The sequence below is a fragment of the Anomaloglossus baeobatrachus genome, chromosome 8 (genome assembly GCF_048569485.1).
Source record: "Anomaloglossus baeobatrachus isolate aAnoBae1 chromosome 8, aAnoBae1.hap1, whole genome shotgun sequence".
In the NCBI taxonomy this organism is placed as follows: Eukaryota; Metazoa; Chordata; class Amphibia; order Anura; family Aromobatidae; genus Anomaloglossus; species Anomaloglossus baeobatrachus.
In genome coordinates this window covers 236,151,615-236,168,446 of record NC_134360.1, presented here as the reverse complement: position 1 = coordinate 236,168,446, position 16,832 = coordinate 236,151,615, and the positions used below count along the sequence as shown (strand labels likewise).

At 41.6% G+C, this 16,832-nt stretch overlaps 1 protein-coding gene across 1 annotated transcript in view; it reads right to left on the bottom strand.

The window, feature by feature from the left end:
* LOC142248935 (FRAS1-related extracellular matrix protein 1-like) overlaps positions 1 to 16,832 on the bottom strand; it is a 204,932-nt gene that overhangs the window by 27,981 nt on the left and 160,119 nt on the right. Inside the window, exons 26-28 of the mRNA XM_075320403.1 lie at positions 11,477 to 11,678; positions 8,570 to 8,714; positions 5,884 to 6,013 (exon numbers count right to left, since the gene is read on the bottom strand). Of these exons, the coding sequence (XP_075176518.1) occupies positions 5,884 to 6,013; positions 8,570 to 8,714; positions 11,477 to 11,678 (477 nt within the window). The remainder of the gene's footprint in view (positions 1 to 5,883; positions 6,014 to 8,569; positions 8,715 to 11,476; positions 11,679 to 16,832) is intronic.

Below are 16,832 nucleotides of genomic sequence, written 5' to 3'. Positions count from 1 at the left end.
TCTTTATAACCTAACCCTGATTTACTCTTCTCCACAGCTTTATCCCTGACTTGTCTGGTGTGTTCCTTGGTTTTCATGATGCCTAATGTTCTCAGGCAAACCTCCTGGAGGTCTTCGCAGAACAACTGTGTGGAGACACGGGGCTCAGTGGGTGCTCTCGTCCGCTAAAACCCGTCGCCTTTAGAAAGACAGCGTGGCTCAGGGCTCATCCCAACTGAGCGCCGGCCTCCTTAACCGTGGACGTAACACTACTCAGACAACACAGGGTGAGGGAATCACAATAATTAGACTTTATTGGATCCCCAAACAATTAACGGCACATAACACATAACCAGCAAAACACAAATGTAACAGGCAACAGAGTCTCACCCTTCCGCTGGCTCACCAGGGATTTAGAATGTCCGTGCCTAAGAGCTTCCAGGGCCAATTACTCCAATCCAGCAGCACCCCGCTTTTGGCGGGCACCCACCGTGACTGGAATAACGCCAGATTTAGGAAGCTGGCTGAGGTCTGCAAAGTCTGTACCAGGTGACCGATTTGTCCCAACCTGGGTTTCCTCCTTAAGTAGTCTCTGGTTTGATGATATAATCCTGGCAGCTGGAGTCGAAATCCCTAGACTGTGGATATGGCCTCCAATCGGAACCGGAGTCCCTGGATTGAAGCCACAGGGTATCCTGATCCTCTAGTCAGCTCCTAAGAGCTTAGACTGGATCCATCAGCATCCATCAACAACCACCTGGAAAACCACCTTAAAGAAATCCCTTTTATAGCCACAGCCTTCCACTTGGATACACTGCGTCCTCATCGATTGGTTGGACAAGATCGCCTCTCCCATTGGATGAATCTCAAGCTACATGGACAATATTCATCCAAATGATGTCTACAGAAAGACTGAGGGTATACATGTAGTCTGGAATGCACAGACTAGACAGTGACTACTAAGGTAATTACATTAGCAATACACAACTACAATACAATGATTACTGGAAGGGTCTGGAGAAACAATAGCTAAGCAAACATGACTTAGCACACATAAGAACAATACGTCTGGCTGAATGTTAAGAAACTTTAACCCATGAGAGGCATTGGGTGTCCATATCGTCACAAACTGTAGTTACACTGAGAAAAAAAAAATCACACATAGGTGGACTCAAGTTACTAATTAAGTGACTTCTGGAGGCAATTGGTCCCTCAGGATTTTATTTAGGAGTATCAGACAACAGGGGGCTGAATACAAATGCACGTCACAATTTTCAGATTTATATTTTTTAAATATTTAGAAAACCAGGTATCATTTCCTTTACACTTCACAAATACTTGTACTTAGTGTTGGAATATCATATAAAATACACTTGTAGGTGTAACGTGAAAACAAATATGGAAAAGTTCAAGAGGTATGAATACTTTTTCAAGGCAGTTTTTATATATATATATATATATATATATATTCGAATATTAAGAACGAGGCCTTCATCTTTCCCTTTTGTAAAAGGGGTGTGTAGCAAGAATTCCTATTGTTAAGAACAATGGTAACATGTATCAATGTATTTATCTCACCAGAAGGGAATAGCACAATGCAAAAACTTAAAAGCTGCTTAGGCTCGCCATAAAACATCTCTTCATTGTGTAAGGTTTGGTATAACTTGAAGAAGTTCAGTGTCTGTATCCTAGAAGACTTTCCCATTTTTCTTGGCATCTCGCAGTCTCTTTTTGTCATGCAGAACCAGCGTAAATGTTACACATCTCACAAAGGACCTAATTAGGCTTTTACTGTCAGTGGAGAACATTTTGCATCTTCAGGATACTTAGCATTGTGAACACCGATACTTTTCTATTTCCTTTTATGAACAGTTTGCACTAAGCATGACAGTGATGTAATCTGTTTTATTGCTGGAGGCTTAAAGTAATTATTAGAAAAGGACATTTTTAAGTTAATTTATTAACATTTATCATCTTAGATTTTTATGTCACAGTTCGCACACAATAGCCTGATACTTTCTGTTTCCTGCAGCTCACTTTATCCCTTTGCTGCACAGACTTGGACAGAATGAGCAGAGTCATCTCATTATTATTAGAGAGCAGAGGAGTAAACTATACTGATGGAAGCCTTAGTAAGGCAAGATAATTATTTTATACCATAAAAGTGCAAATCTGGATGTTGGTCATGTGATTAATGTAATATATATATATATATATATATATATATATATATATATATATATTGATTTTGCACAGTCATTTGGTACTGTGCAGTATAACAGCCTTGTACTGAAGTCTCAGAAGCCGGGACTAGGGGACACTATACGCACATGGATTACAAAAAAAAAACTGGTTAAGGGACAGGAAACAAAGAGTCATAAAAGGTATAGTCTTTAAATGGGATAAAGTCAGCAGTGTGGACCACAAGAATCTGTACTGGGAGCAGTGGGGACCACAAGGATCTGTACTGGGAGCAGTGGGGACCACAAGGATCTGTACTGGGAGCAGTGTGGACCACAAGGATCTGTACTGGGAGCAGTGGGGACCACAATGATCTGTACTGGGAGCAGTGGGGACCACAGGGATCTGTACTGGGAGCAGTGGGGACCACAAGGATCTGTACTGGGAGCAGTGGGGACCACAAGGATCTGTACTGGGAGCAGTAGGGACCAAAAGGATCTGTACTGGGAGCAGTGGGGACCACAAGGATCTGTACTGGGAGCAGTGTGGACCACAAGGATCTGTACTGGGAGCAGTGGGGACCACAAGGATCTGTACTGGGAGCAGTGTGGACCACAATGATCTGTACTGGGAGCAGTGGGGACCACAGGGATCTGTACTGGGAGCAGTGGGGACCACAAGGATCTGTACTGGGAGCAGTGGGGACCACAAGGATCTGTACTGGGAACAGTGGGGACCACAAGGATCTGTACTGGGAGCAGTGGGAACCACAAGGATCTGTACTGGGAGCAGTAGGGACCAAAAGGATCTGTACTGGGAGCAGTGGGGACCACAAGGATCTGTACTGGGAGCAATGGGGACCACAAGGATCTGTACTGGGAGCAGTGGGGACCACAAGGATCTGTACTGGGAGCAGTGGGGACCACAAAAATCTGTACCGGGAGCAGTGGGGACCACAAGGATCAGTATTAGGCCCAATTAATTTCATCCTCTTTATTATTGACCTTGTGGGTGGGATTGAGAGTAAAATGTCAGTCTTTGTGGGATAATAAAAACAGATCTTGACAGTGTATCTATTACAAAACGATTTAGCTTAAATGTCTGCATGGGCAAACACATGGTAAATGAAGTTGAATATTGATATATGTAGAGTAATGAATTATGGCCGGAGTATTCGTATTGCTGCATATACAAAAAATGGAATAATACTCGGGACTACAGAACAGGAGAAGGACCTGGGTATTCTGATTAAATGTGAGTGCTCAATGTCAGGCAGCAGCTTCAAAAGCGAACAAGATTTTAGGGTGTATAAAAATAAATATAAATTCCAGTGATCCCAACATATTATTACTCCTCTTTAGCCCCTTCATGACCTAGGATGTATATGTACGTCCTAGGTCGACTCCCCCTCTTACCCATGGGCTCCTTCTAAAGCCACATCTACAATATGGGATTGAGTTTCGTGTGCCACATTTAAAGGACGATATTGGAAACTCAGAGTCAGTGCAAAGGCAGAAACTAGATTATTACATGGGATGGAAGGCCTCTCCTATAATGACAGGTTAGAAAAGTTGGACTTGATTAGCTTAGAAAAAAAAGAACACCTCAAAGCCGAGCTAATTTATATGTATAAACACATGTGGTCAATAAAAAGGACTGAAATATGATTTATTCCATCCAAAGACCTTACAAAGGACCATTCATTACATGTGGAGGAACAACGATTCCGGTATATAAATCGGAAAGGGTTCTTTACACTTAAGGCTCTGTGCGCATGCCCTCAAAGATTACCGCACCCGCGGTAAAAAACCGCGGGAAACCGCACCCGAAAACCGCATGCGGTTTGCCGCGGTTTGCTGCGGTTTTACCGCGGTATTATTCGCGGTATTGCCGCGGTTTTGCCGCGTGCGGGTTGGGATGTGCTTTATTGCATTCAATGCAATAAAGCACATTGAAGAAAAAAAGAAAAAAAAAAAAAAGTCATTTAATTCTGAGAGTAGATAGACAGAAGAATAGATAGAGGGATAGATAGATAGAGAGATAGAGGACAGATCGCTGCATTTCCCACGGTCGGCAGTGAGTTCACATTACCGGCCGTGGGAAATGACCGGTAATTACCTCTGCTGCATTCAGCCTGTGTCTGTGACAGTCGCGGCTGGATGGAAGCAGCGCTGGACGTCGGACCTGGATTACGCCGGAGCTTTGGTGCGGGAGGGGTTAATAAAATGGTGAACGAGGCTTGTTTGTTTTATTTAAAATAAAGGATTTTTCTGTGTGTGTGTTTTTTTCACTTTACTTACGGGTTGATCATGTCAGCTGTCACATAGACGCTGCCATGATCAAGCCTGGGGTTAATGGCGGTGATCCCCCACCATCATTAACCCCTTGTATTACCTTGCCACCACTGCTACACGGTGGCAAGAAGAGCCGAGGACACGCCGGTATTGTCGCATATTGCATGCGACAGTGCCGGGGCAGCTGCGGCTGATATTCTCGGCTGCCGGAGGGGGAGTGAGGCGGGGGACATTATCCCTGCCCCTCTCCCTCCCCAGCCTGAGGATACCGGGCCGCCGCTGTGTGCTTACCTCGGCTGGAAGGTAAATATGCAGCGGAGCCCACGTTCTTTTTTTCCTATATTTCCGTTTTCTTTCTATGTGTGTTCTATGTGTTCTGTGTCTATGTGATCTATGTGTCTGTGATGTCTGTGTGTGTGTGTGATCTGTGTGTGTGTTTACTCTGCACGGCTTCCTCTTCCTGTAATGACATCACTTCCCTGCAAAACCGCAAGCAAGTGATGCACATTACCGGAGGTAAACCGCAAAATACCGCAGGGAATAACGCAGGAAAACGCAGTGAACCGCACAGAATTTGCTGCCTGCGTTATTCCCTGCGGGATTTCTTGATTAACATTGAGTCAATGGAGAGAAATCCCGCAGCGCTGTGCGGAAAAGAAGTGACATGCACTTGTTTTTGCTGCGGGAATCCCGCAGCAAAACATGCAGCTGTCAAATTCCGCCCAGTGCGCACAGGATTTTTTTTCTCCATAGGATTTGCTGGTGATTCACTGCAGAGATGTTATGAACATTTTCTGCAACGAAACATGCAGCAAATCCGCGGCAAAATCCGCGAAAAATCCGGTAAGTGCGCACATAGCCTTAAGCAGTAACATTGTAGAACGTCTTACTGTAAGCAGTAGTAATGGCAGATACTATGATGGAATTTATTGGAGGGCTGGATGTTTGTATCACAACACATGATATTGTGGGATATAAATAATCTAGTGATAGAGAATGTAGAACTGGAGGAGGAAAGTTGAACTTTAAGGAACTATGTCTTTCTTCAACCTATGCAACTATGTAGCAAGGCTTTGTCCCTCCATTGTCTATGATTAGACCCAATCATCACATTTTTGCAACTTTTGTCATTTCATATCTTTAGTGTCAGTGAAGAGAAATATTAATACATTTAATTTTGTGGAAAATCCATATCTGGTGCTTAACATCCAACAATAATAAATCTGATACAACAAATAGTAAATCTGATCCAGCTGCGTGTAAACGTAGGGTTTTACAAAACTGTGATCATTTCCATTTATCAATGGACAAGATTTATTTTTTTCTACAGCTAAAATATGTCCACGATATCACACTGCAACATAACACACAGCAATAGTCATTGTCTTTCAAAACTTTAGTAACTTCCAGTAAAACAATTACATTTTACCTTTATTCCAACAAACGCCGGATCTTTACTGCTCCCGCGTCGGATCACTTTCACTGCCAGAGTCCCAGCGCTCTCACATACACGATAATAGGATTCAGTCAGCTCTAATATCGACCAGTTCAACTCTAGTCTGCAGATATTCACAATAATAAAATATTGATAAGTGTAAGAAGATAGATAGGTAGATGGATAGATAGGATACAGTAGTGCTCAAAAGTTTACACACCCCAGCAGATCTTTTGCTTTCTTGGCCCTTTTTCAGAGAATATGAATGATAACACAATCTTGTTTTTCGACTCATGGTTAGTGGTCCTTTGAAGCCATTTAGTGTCAGACTACTGTGTTTTCTCTTTTTAAACCATAATGACAACCAAAAACATCCAAATGACCCTGATCAGAAGTTCACACACCCCAGGTCTTAATACTGTGTATTATCCCCTCTAACATCAATGACAGCTTGAAGTCTTTTGTGGTAGTTGTGGATGAGGCTCTTTATTTTCTCAGATGGTGAAGCTGCCCATTCTTCTTGGTCAGATAGTAAAGCCGCCCATTCTTCTTGGTCAGATGGTAAAGCTGCCCATTCTTCTTGGTCAGATAGTAAAGCTGCCCATTCTTCTTGATCAGATGGTAAAGCTGCCCATTCTTATTGGCGCCTCCAGTTCCTGTAAATTCCTGGGCTTTCTTGCATGAACTGCGCACTTGAGTTCTCCCCAGAGTGGCTCAATGATATTGAGGTCAGGAAACTGAGATGGCCACTCCAAAATCTTCACTTTGTTCTGCTGTAGCTAATGACAGGTCGACTTGGCCTTGTGTTTTGGATCGTTATCATGTTGGAACGTCCAAGTACGTCCCATACGCAGCTTCTGGGCTGATGAGTGCAAATTTGCATCCAGTATTTCCTGATAACGTCCTACATTCATCTTTCCTTTAACTTTGACCAAGTTTCCTGTAACTTTTGTAGCTCACACATGTCCACATCATTAGCAATCCACTTCCATGCTTTACAGTAGGGATGGTGTTCCTTTCATCATAGGCCTTGTTGAGACCTCTCCAAATGTAACGTTCATGGTTGTGGTTAAAAGTTTGATTTTGGTCTCCTCAATCCAAATTGCCTTGTTCCAGAAGTTTGGAATCTTTCTTGTCTCTATGCTGTTTGGTGTATTGTAGGCGAGATACTTTGTGGCATTTACGCAGTAATGGCTTTCTTCTGGAGACTTGACCATGCAGCCCATTTTTCTACGCGTGCCTCCTTATTGTGCATCTTGAAACAGGCACAACGCTAGTTTTCAGTGAGTCCTGTATTTCAGCTGATGTTATTTGTGGGTTTTTCTTTGCATCCCGAACAATTTTCCTGGCAGTTGTGGCCTAAAGTTTTGTTGGTCTACCTGATCGTGGTTTGGTTTTTACAGAGCCCCTGATTTTCCTTTTGTTAATCAGTTTGAACACTGCTGACGGGCATTAACAATTCCTTGTATATTTTTTTTATATCCCTTTCCTGTTTTATACTGTTCAACTATCTTTTCCCATAGATCTATTGACAATTCTTTTGCTTTCCCCATGAGACACAATCCAGAAACATCACTTTCTGGATGAAAGATGCAAGAGTTTGTCTGGATCCCAGAAAGTCACTCAACTTTTATGCACACACTGATTACAAGCAAACAGGTCACAGGTGAGGATGTTACTTTTATTAGCCATTCACACCTATTCGTGTCAACATCTGTGCATGTTATCAGGCCAAAATCATCAGGGTGGGTGAACTTTTGATCAGGGTCATTTGGATGTTTTTGGTTGTCATTATGATTTATAAAGAGAAAACACAGCTGTGACAATAAATGGCTTCACCCAAGCACTAACCATGAGTGGGAAAAAAAGATTTGTGTTATCATTCATAATCTCGGAAAAAAAGGCCAAGAAAGAAAGAAATCTGCCGGGGTATTGAAACGTTTGAGCACAACTGTAGATAGATAGATAGATAGATAGATAGATAGATAGATAGATAGATAGATAGATAGAGGGATAGATAGATAGATAGATAGATAGATAGAGGGATAGACAGATAGATAGATAGAGGGATAGATAGATAGATAGATAGATAGAGGGATAGATAGATAGAGGGATAGATAGATAGATAGATAGATAGATAGATAGAGGGATAGATAGATAGATAGATAGATAGAGGGATAGACAGATAGATAGATAGATAGAGGGATAGATAGAGGGATAGATAGATAGATAAATAGATAGATAGAGTCCACCTGCCCGTTAAATTTTAGCCGCTGTCCTTAATCATGGAGGTCGTACAAAATACTAGATTAGATGTAGTTTTTGGTGTTGGGTGTACTCATTTTTACAGCAACTAACTTTATAAAAATTTGAAGATTTTTTAGTTATATTGTTAACCTTACTTTCAAGTTATGGTTTAAAAAAATGTTCTATGAAACTCAGTCTTGTCAAAATTTTAGAAATTGTTCTTGTGTTTTGTGAGATATTGATTGAAATCTTACATTTCTGGGGGTGTACTCATTTATGCTGAGCACTGTGTGTGTATAATATATAAACAAATGTTACTCACTTATTACGCTACTAATTCCACAGTGCTATACAGACATGATTATATATAAATATATACATACAGTATATTGTATAGGTAAAGTTCAACTTTCTATTGTGGAAATGCACTTACGTTTCTGGAGAAATCTTATTCCCGGCAGGATCAGAAATTTCAAATTCAAAACTGTCAAAATTTCCTTCAAACGAGGGGTTTATGATGTAACGGATCATTCTCTGGTTTATGTCCCTTTGTGTAAATGTTCGTCCAATGTGATCCCCTACAGAACAGAAAGCTTCAGCCACAACACTAACCCCAATGAGCATAGGCATTGGAAAGTCTACATTCAAGAAGAATGGACAGGCTGCAATTCTCAGGAAGGCCAGGTTCATATTATATTAAGAGTCATATGTATTAGGTTCCATCTCTTCTAAAAATGGGATTGGTACAGAACCCTGAACAGAGCCATTCACTATAATGAGGCAGAGGGACTCACCTTGTGCTCCTTCAGGCCTCTTTTCCAGCAGGATTTATTTCTGTTTTTAGGCGGGCACAAAACCATAGTCAATCCCAATTTTGTGCCCACCTAAAACATGGACATTGGAGGAACAGTGACAACATAAAGCACAAAGTGACTCAGCCTCATTACAGCAATAGGTTCCTTCCGAATCCCATTTTTCATGGTGTCAGCCTGAAGCCCCAACAGGGCCTAAATATGTGGGCTGAACATAATGTGAACATATCACCATAAATCAACAAGAAAGACACCGCATATAGACCCAGGGGCACGCGGTGTCTTTCTCTTTGCTTTTCATGGTCCAAGTTATAGTCCCGGTTATAGTCCTGCTTATGGTCCAAGTTATAGCCCTGGTTATAGTCCAAGTTATGGTCTTGGTTATGGTCCAAGTTATGGTCCTGGTTATGGTCCAAGTTATGGTCCTAGTTATGGTCCTGGTTATGGTCCAAGTTATGGTCCTGGTTATGGTCCAAGTTATAGTCTGGGATATGGTCAAAGTTATAGTCCGGGATATGGTCAAAGTTATAGTCCGGGATATGGTCCAAGTTATTGTCCGGGATATGGTCCAAGTTATAGTCCGGGATTTGGTCCAAGTTATAGTCCGGGATATGGTCCAAGTTATAGTCCGGGATTTGGTCCAAGTTATAGTCCGGGATATGGTCCAAGTTATTGTCTAGGTTATGGTCCAAGTTATATCTATAGAAGAGAAAAAATGGAGCGCACCACTATGTCTAGTATTCAATATGATTGGGTGCACCCTGGTGCAGTGAGGAACTGGAAACGAGAAAAGCAAAGAGAAAGACACCACATATAGACCCAGGGGCACGCGGTGTCTTTCTCTTTGCCTTTCATGGTCCAAGTTATAGTCCCGGTTATAGTCCTGCTTATGGTCCAAGTTATAGCCCTGGTTATGGTCTTGGTTATGGTCTTGGTTCTGGTCCAAGTTATGGCCCTGGTTATGGTCCATGTTATGGTCCTGGTTATGGTCCAGGTTATGGTCCAAGTTATAGTCCGGGTTATAGTCTAAATTATAGTCTAGTTTATGGTCCAAATTATGGTTCAAGTTATAATCTACCGTAGTTCATGATAGTGTAGTTTATGGTTCAAGTTATAGTTTAGTTTATGGCCCAAGTTATAGTCTAGTTTATGGTCCAGGTTGCGGCCCAAGTGAAAATCTCGGTTATGGTCCAAGTTATGTCTCATGTAATAGTCCAGGTTAAGTTGTAAGATATCACAACCTCCACCATAATTTAGTCCATTATATATGTTCCAAGGTGTGGTCCATCTTATTTCCTATGCCCCTCCCCATGGTTGTACAGGTTATCGTTCAGGTTATTGTTTAAGTTATGTTCTCGAGATATTGTCCATTTCATCGTCCAAGTGGTTGTGTATGGCTAAAGTTATGATTCAAAGATTATGGTCTACGTTATGGTTCAGGTCATGTTCCATGTCCTATTCAAGGATATGGTCCAGGTTCTAGTTAAGGCAGGCTTTGCACACTATGACATCGCAGGTGCGATGTCGGTGGGGTCAAATTGAAAATGACGTACTTCCGGCATCGCATGCGACATCGTAGTGTGTAAAGGCTCGATGATACGATTAACGAGCGCAAAAGCGTCGTAATCGTATCATCGGTGCAGCGTCGGTGTAATCCATGATTACGCTGACGCGACGGTCCGATGTTGTTCCTCGTTCCTGCGGCAGCGCACATCGCTGTGTGTGAAGCCGCAGGAGCAAGGAACATCTCCTACCGGCGTCACTGCGGCTTCCGTAGGATATGCGGAAGGAAGGAGGTGGGCGGGATGTTTCCGCTCCTATTGGCCGCCTGCCGTGTGACGTCGCAGTGACGCCATACGACCCGCCCCCTTAATAAGGAGGCGGGTTGCCGGCCAGAGCGACGGTCGCAGGACAGGTGAGTCCATGTGAAGCTGCCGTAGCGATAATGTTCGCTACGGCAGTTATCACAAGGATATCGCTGCTGCGACGGGGGGGGGGGACTATCGCGTGCGACATCGCAGCATCGGCTTGCGATGTCTCAATGTGCAAAGCCCGCCTAAGGCTGTGTTCCAGATTTGGCCTATGTGATGGTCCAGGTTATGGTTTAAGATTTAGTCTAGCTTATGGTCTAAGTTATGTTCTTCATTATGTTCCACCTATGGTTTAGGTTATGTTATGGTCTAGCTCATTGTCCATGTCATGGTCCAGTTATGGATGAGAAAGCCAGGCAAAAAAAAAAATCTGCAAAGTATGTGGACTCTTTTGACATTTTCACAGGCTTAGAGGGAAACAAAACATAGATCCTTGACCATATGAAGTGCCGCTATCCAATGGAAGCACAAATAGTGCTGAATGTGGAAATATTATGTGAACAGTTTATGGATGAAGACACTGAGGCTCAGAAGAGTTTAGGAGGAAGAGGATGACCGAAAACAACATGTAATAATCACTGGAACATGGAGAGTGAGAAGGCTGAAGACCCAAATCTAAAACAACTTGGTTATTACATCAGTCCGGTTTTTCTTTACCTGTTTTTGCATTCTCCAGGTGTCCAAAGCGTGGAGATCTCAGAAGAACATACACGAGGTCTTCATCTGCGCTGTCCGTGTCCGAGGCCCTCAGATTCCAGGATGTGATGTGGATGGCTGACCTTCCATCCTTTGTGATCTCCACGGTAGATGGATTTTCCTTGCTCAGTAATTTTGGGCGAGATTTATCCACATGGTTCACCTAAAAGAAGGCAGGGAAATTAAAATTCTATGAACTTTTATGATGTTTTTTTTTCTGCTCTGATAAATGCCTCGGTCTCAAGAGGCTGTTCTCAAAAGAGAAAAGTCAAAGTGTCCACTAAGATAAATTATGAGAGACGTTGGGTTTTCTGCGGAGGGCAACCTCTTCCTTAGGTGAAAATAATTTTTGAAGCCTAATAGCATTTTTAAAGTAAAAGGGAAGGACACATTTAACATGGAAAAAAACATTTTTCATATGTTATCAGTTACCTTTGGTTAATAAAATTGTGCTAAGTTTCAGTCTGCAATTTTCATTCCTTAATTTATTTTCAGATCCCCTAACATGCAGTTTGCAGCCTGCCCCAAGTTTCATATTTTTCTCAAGATATGAGTGTCTCTCCCAGTAATATAGGCTGAATGTGAGGTCTCTGTGTCTCTCCCAGTAATATAGGCTGGATGTGAGCTCTGTGTGTCTCTCCCAGTAATATAGGCTGGATGTGAGCTCTGTGTGTCTCTCCCAGTAATATAGGCTGAATGTGAGGTCTGTGTGTCTCTCCCAGTAATATAGGCTGGATGTGAGCTCTGTGTGTCTCTCCCAGTAATATAGGCTGAATGTGAGGTCTGTGCGTCTCTCCCAGTAATATAGGCTGAATGTGAGCTCTGTGTCTCTCCCAGTAATATAGGCTGAATGTGAGCTCTGTGTCTCTCCCAGTAATATAGGCTGGATGTGAGCTCTGTGTGTCTCTCCCTGTAATATAGGCTGGATGTGAGCTCTGTGTGTCTCTCCCAGTAATATAGGCTGGATGTGAGGTCTGTGTATCTCCCAGTAATATAGGCTGAATGTGAGCTCTGTGTCTCTCCCAGTAATATAGGCTGAATGTGAGCTCTGTGTATCTCCCAGTAATATAGGCTGAATGTGAGCTCTGTGTCTCTCCCAGTAATATAGGCTGGATGTGAGGTCTGTGTGTCTCTCCCAGTAATATAGGCTGAATGTGAGGTCTGTGTGTCCCTCCCAGTAACATAGGCTGGATGTGAGCTCTGTGTGTCTCTCACAGTAATATAGGCTGAATGTGAGGTCTGTGTGTCTCTCCCAGTAACATAGGCTGGATGTGAGCTCTGTGTGTCTCTCCCAGTAATATAGGCTGAATGTGAGGTCTGTGTGTCTCTCCCAGTAATATAGGCTGGATGTGAGCGCTGTGTGTCTCCCAGTATTATAGGCTGGATGTGAGGTCTGTGTGTCTCTCCCAGTAATATAGGCTGGATGTGAGCTCTGTGTGTCTCCCAGTAATATAGGCTGGATGTGAGCTCTGTGTGTCTCTCCCAGTAATATAGGCTGGATGTGAGGTCTGTGTGTCTCTCTTAGTAATATAGGCTGGATGTGAGGTCTGTGTGTCTCTCCCAGTAATATAGGCTGGATGTGAGGTTTGTGTGTCTCTCTTAGTAATATAGGCTGGATGTGAGCTCTGTGTGTCTCCCAGTAATATAGGCTGGATGTGAGCTCTGTGTGTCTCCCAGTAATATAGGCTGGATGTGAGGTCTGTGTGTCTCTCCCAGTAATATAGGCTGGATGTGAGCTCTGTGTGTCTCTCTTAGTAATATAGGCTGGATGTGAGCTCTGTGTTTCTCTCCCAGTAATATAGGCTGGATGTGAGCTCTGTGTGTCTCTCCCAGTAATATAGGCTGGATGTGAGCTCTGTGTGTCTCTCCCAGTAATACAGGCTGGATGTGAGCTCTGTGTGTCTCTCCCAGTAATATAGGCTGGATATGAGCTCTGTGTGTCTCCCAGTAATATAGGCTGGATGTGAGCTCTGTGTGTCTCCCAGTAATATAGGCTGGATGTGAGCTCTGTGTGTCTCTCCCAGTAATATAGGCTGGATGTGAGCTCTGTGTGTCTCCCAGTAATATAGGCTGGATGTGAGGTCTGTGTGTCTCCCAGTAATATAGGCTGGATGTGAGCTCTGTATGTCTCTCCCAGTAATATAGCCTGGATGTGAGCTCTGTGTGTCTCTCCCAGTAATATAGACTGGATGTGAGCTCTGTGTGTCTCTCCCAGTAATATAGGCTGGATGTGAGCTCTGTGTGTCTCTCCCAGTAATATAGGCTGGATGTGAGCTCTGTGTGTCTCTCCCAGTAATATAGGCTGGATGTGAGCTCTGTGTGTCTCTTCCAGTAATATAGGTTGGAAGTGAGCTCTGTGTGTCTCCCAGTAATATAGGCTGGATGTGAGGTCTGTGTGTCTCTCTTAGTAATATAGGCTGGATGTGAGCCAGCAATATATTTGGGATCGGAGAAACATGGTATATGATACCGCTGCTAATTTGGTGACTTCTGGAGGCAATTTGTCACTCAGGATTTTATTTAAATTGAGTCCACATGTCAGTCTAAAACCAAAGTGGCTGGAGTAAATTTCTTAATAAATTTATAGCATCTTCGGTCAATAAAAAATGAAATGAGTAATCCTATAACCCGGCATAGATCTACACTAATATTTGTACCATTTTGTAAACGTTTCTTTTCTGCAACTTATGCAGAACATTCAGAGAGTGATACCGCAGGGAACGTGAGAGGAAAAACTTTTCTTTTTTTTCACCTGTTTGGATAATTTGCACCATCCTCGGGGACGCTCACCTTCATGCCTCTGTCCAGCTCATTAGCTGCTTCACTAACTGCATTCTGTGTTTCTTAAATGATGTCTCCCTACCTGACATCTTGTGACATCTGATTAGTAAACTAGGCCATGAATTTAGGAAATAAGCACTTTCGCCTGCCGCACCTGTTAACCCCTTGCGTACTCAATGACCTGAGACTGAGAAAGAATCTGCGTTCAGCAGATTACCAAAGATGAATAATATATATTTTGCAGCTTCTTTCTAAAACACATGTAACATTTTCTGGAAAAATAAACAAACATATACAGTAAGTTTATATGTTTTATAACCGTAGTGTTTTTTTTAAATTTTATTTTATATTACTTGTATTTTTTTATTTTATTTATTTTATTTATTTTTATATAATTTTTTTTTTCTCATCCCTTCCATGCACTAACGGAATCTCCTCCTATATGAAACCGTTGTTCATCCTGAGCCTCCTGGTTCATAACAGGTTATTCAATTTTGATAAAGAGACAGAGCAATGGGAAGAAAAGAGCAGGAAAATGGTTGACATTATTCTTTTTAGCCACTCAGGATTTTTGGAAAGCTGAGTGGTGTCTAGTTATCATTTATATTCGCATATAGAAGAACAAACAAACTGGAAAAAATGGCTACAAAGAAACCTAAAAAAGTTAAGCTTGGAAATTTCTCCCCAATATTTGTTTCCAAGAATTAAAAAAAAAAAAAAAAAAATATCCCTGAATGGACAAAGTAAAGAGTTAACGTCTTTAACATTCCACATCCATCATACGGGACTCACATCCATAAGGGATCTGGGCCTACAAATCTTTCCAAAACACTGACTCCTGAACTTTTGCCAGAGGTATCTCTCCCTGGTGACTTTGAATGCAAAATTACCCGACATGTTATAACAGTCAACTCTCTGTAAGCAGTTTAGTGTGTGCGGTAAATCATAGGACAGGAGGAATATAAAGATGCAGCACTTATAATCCTTACATTATTTATGCTGGAGGCAACCTGGAGGCCGTACAGAGACTCAGGAAGAAAAGGGTTTGCCTCCAAGAATTTACATAAACAGAGACACCAACATATTACAACTGAATGTACAAGGACATAACTATTATACAACTATTCCAATGTCTAGGAATATAATAGACCCCTATGTACAAAAATATAATTACTATAATACTGCCCCAATGTATAAGAATATTACTACTATAATACTGCTCCCTATGAACAAGAATATAACTACTATAATACTGCCCCTATGTACACGTATATAACTACTATAATACTGCTCCCTATGTACAAGAATATAACTACTATAATACTGCTCCTATGTACAAGAATATAACTGTTATAATACTGCCCCATATGTACAAGAATATAACTACTATAATACTGCCCTTATGTACAAGATTATAACTACTATAATACTGTTCCTATGTACAAGAATATAACTACTATAATACTGCCCCCTATGTACAAGAATATAACTACTATAATACTGCTCCTATGTACAAGAATATAACTGTTATATTCTTGTACATATGGGGCAGTATTATAACAGTTATATTCTTGTACATAGGAGCAGTATTATAGTAGTTATATTCTTGTACATAGGGGGCAGTATTATAGTAGTTATATTCTTGTACATAGGAACAGTATTATAGTAGTTATAATCTTGTACATAAGGGCAGTATTATAGTAGTTATATTCTTGTACATAGGGGGCAGTATTATAGTCGTTATATTCTTGTACATATGGGGCAGTATTATAACAGTTATATTCTTGTACATAGGAGCAGTATTATAGTAGTTATATTCTTGTACATAGGGGGCAATATTATAGTAGTTATATTCTTGTACATAGGGGGCAGTATTATAGTAGTTATATTCTTGTACATAGGGGGAAGTATTATAGTAGTTATATTCTTGTACATATGGGGCAGTATTATAACTACTATAATACTGCCCCCTATGTACAAGAATATAACTACTATAATACTGTCCTTATGTACAAGATTATAACTACTATAATACTGTTCCTATGTACAAGAATATAACTACTATAATACTGCCCCCTATGTACAAGATTATAACTACTATAATACTGCCCCTATGTACGGGAATATAACTACTATAATGCTGCCCCCTATGTACAAGAATATAACTACTATAATATTCCCCCCTATGTACAAGAATATAACTACTATAATATCGCTCCTATGTACAAGAATACTGTTCCTATGTACAAGAATATAACTACCATAAGGTCTCCATCACACGTAAGGGTCTGCTCCATTTTTTCTGGCAGCACGGATGACAAGTGTCAATAAATGTTTGTGGGTTTGTGAAAAATGTGTCCAACACATGGGTCACATCAATGAAGAAGCCTAGCTGGTCCTTACCTTCCTCGGGTTCTGCACGGCCTTTTCACTTCTGCTCTGGTGTCAGGGCTTTGGCTGCAGCGGTGATGTCAAAAACACCAGCGCTGCGCAGATGATTCCTGAAGCCAATTACTGAACTCCATTGCTGGTGTGC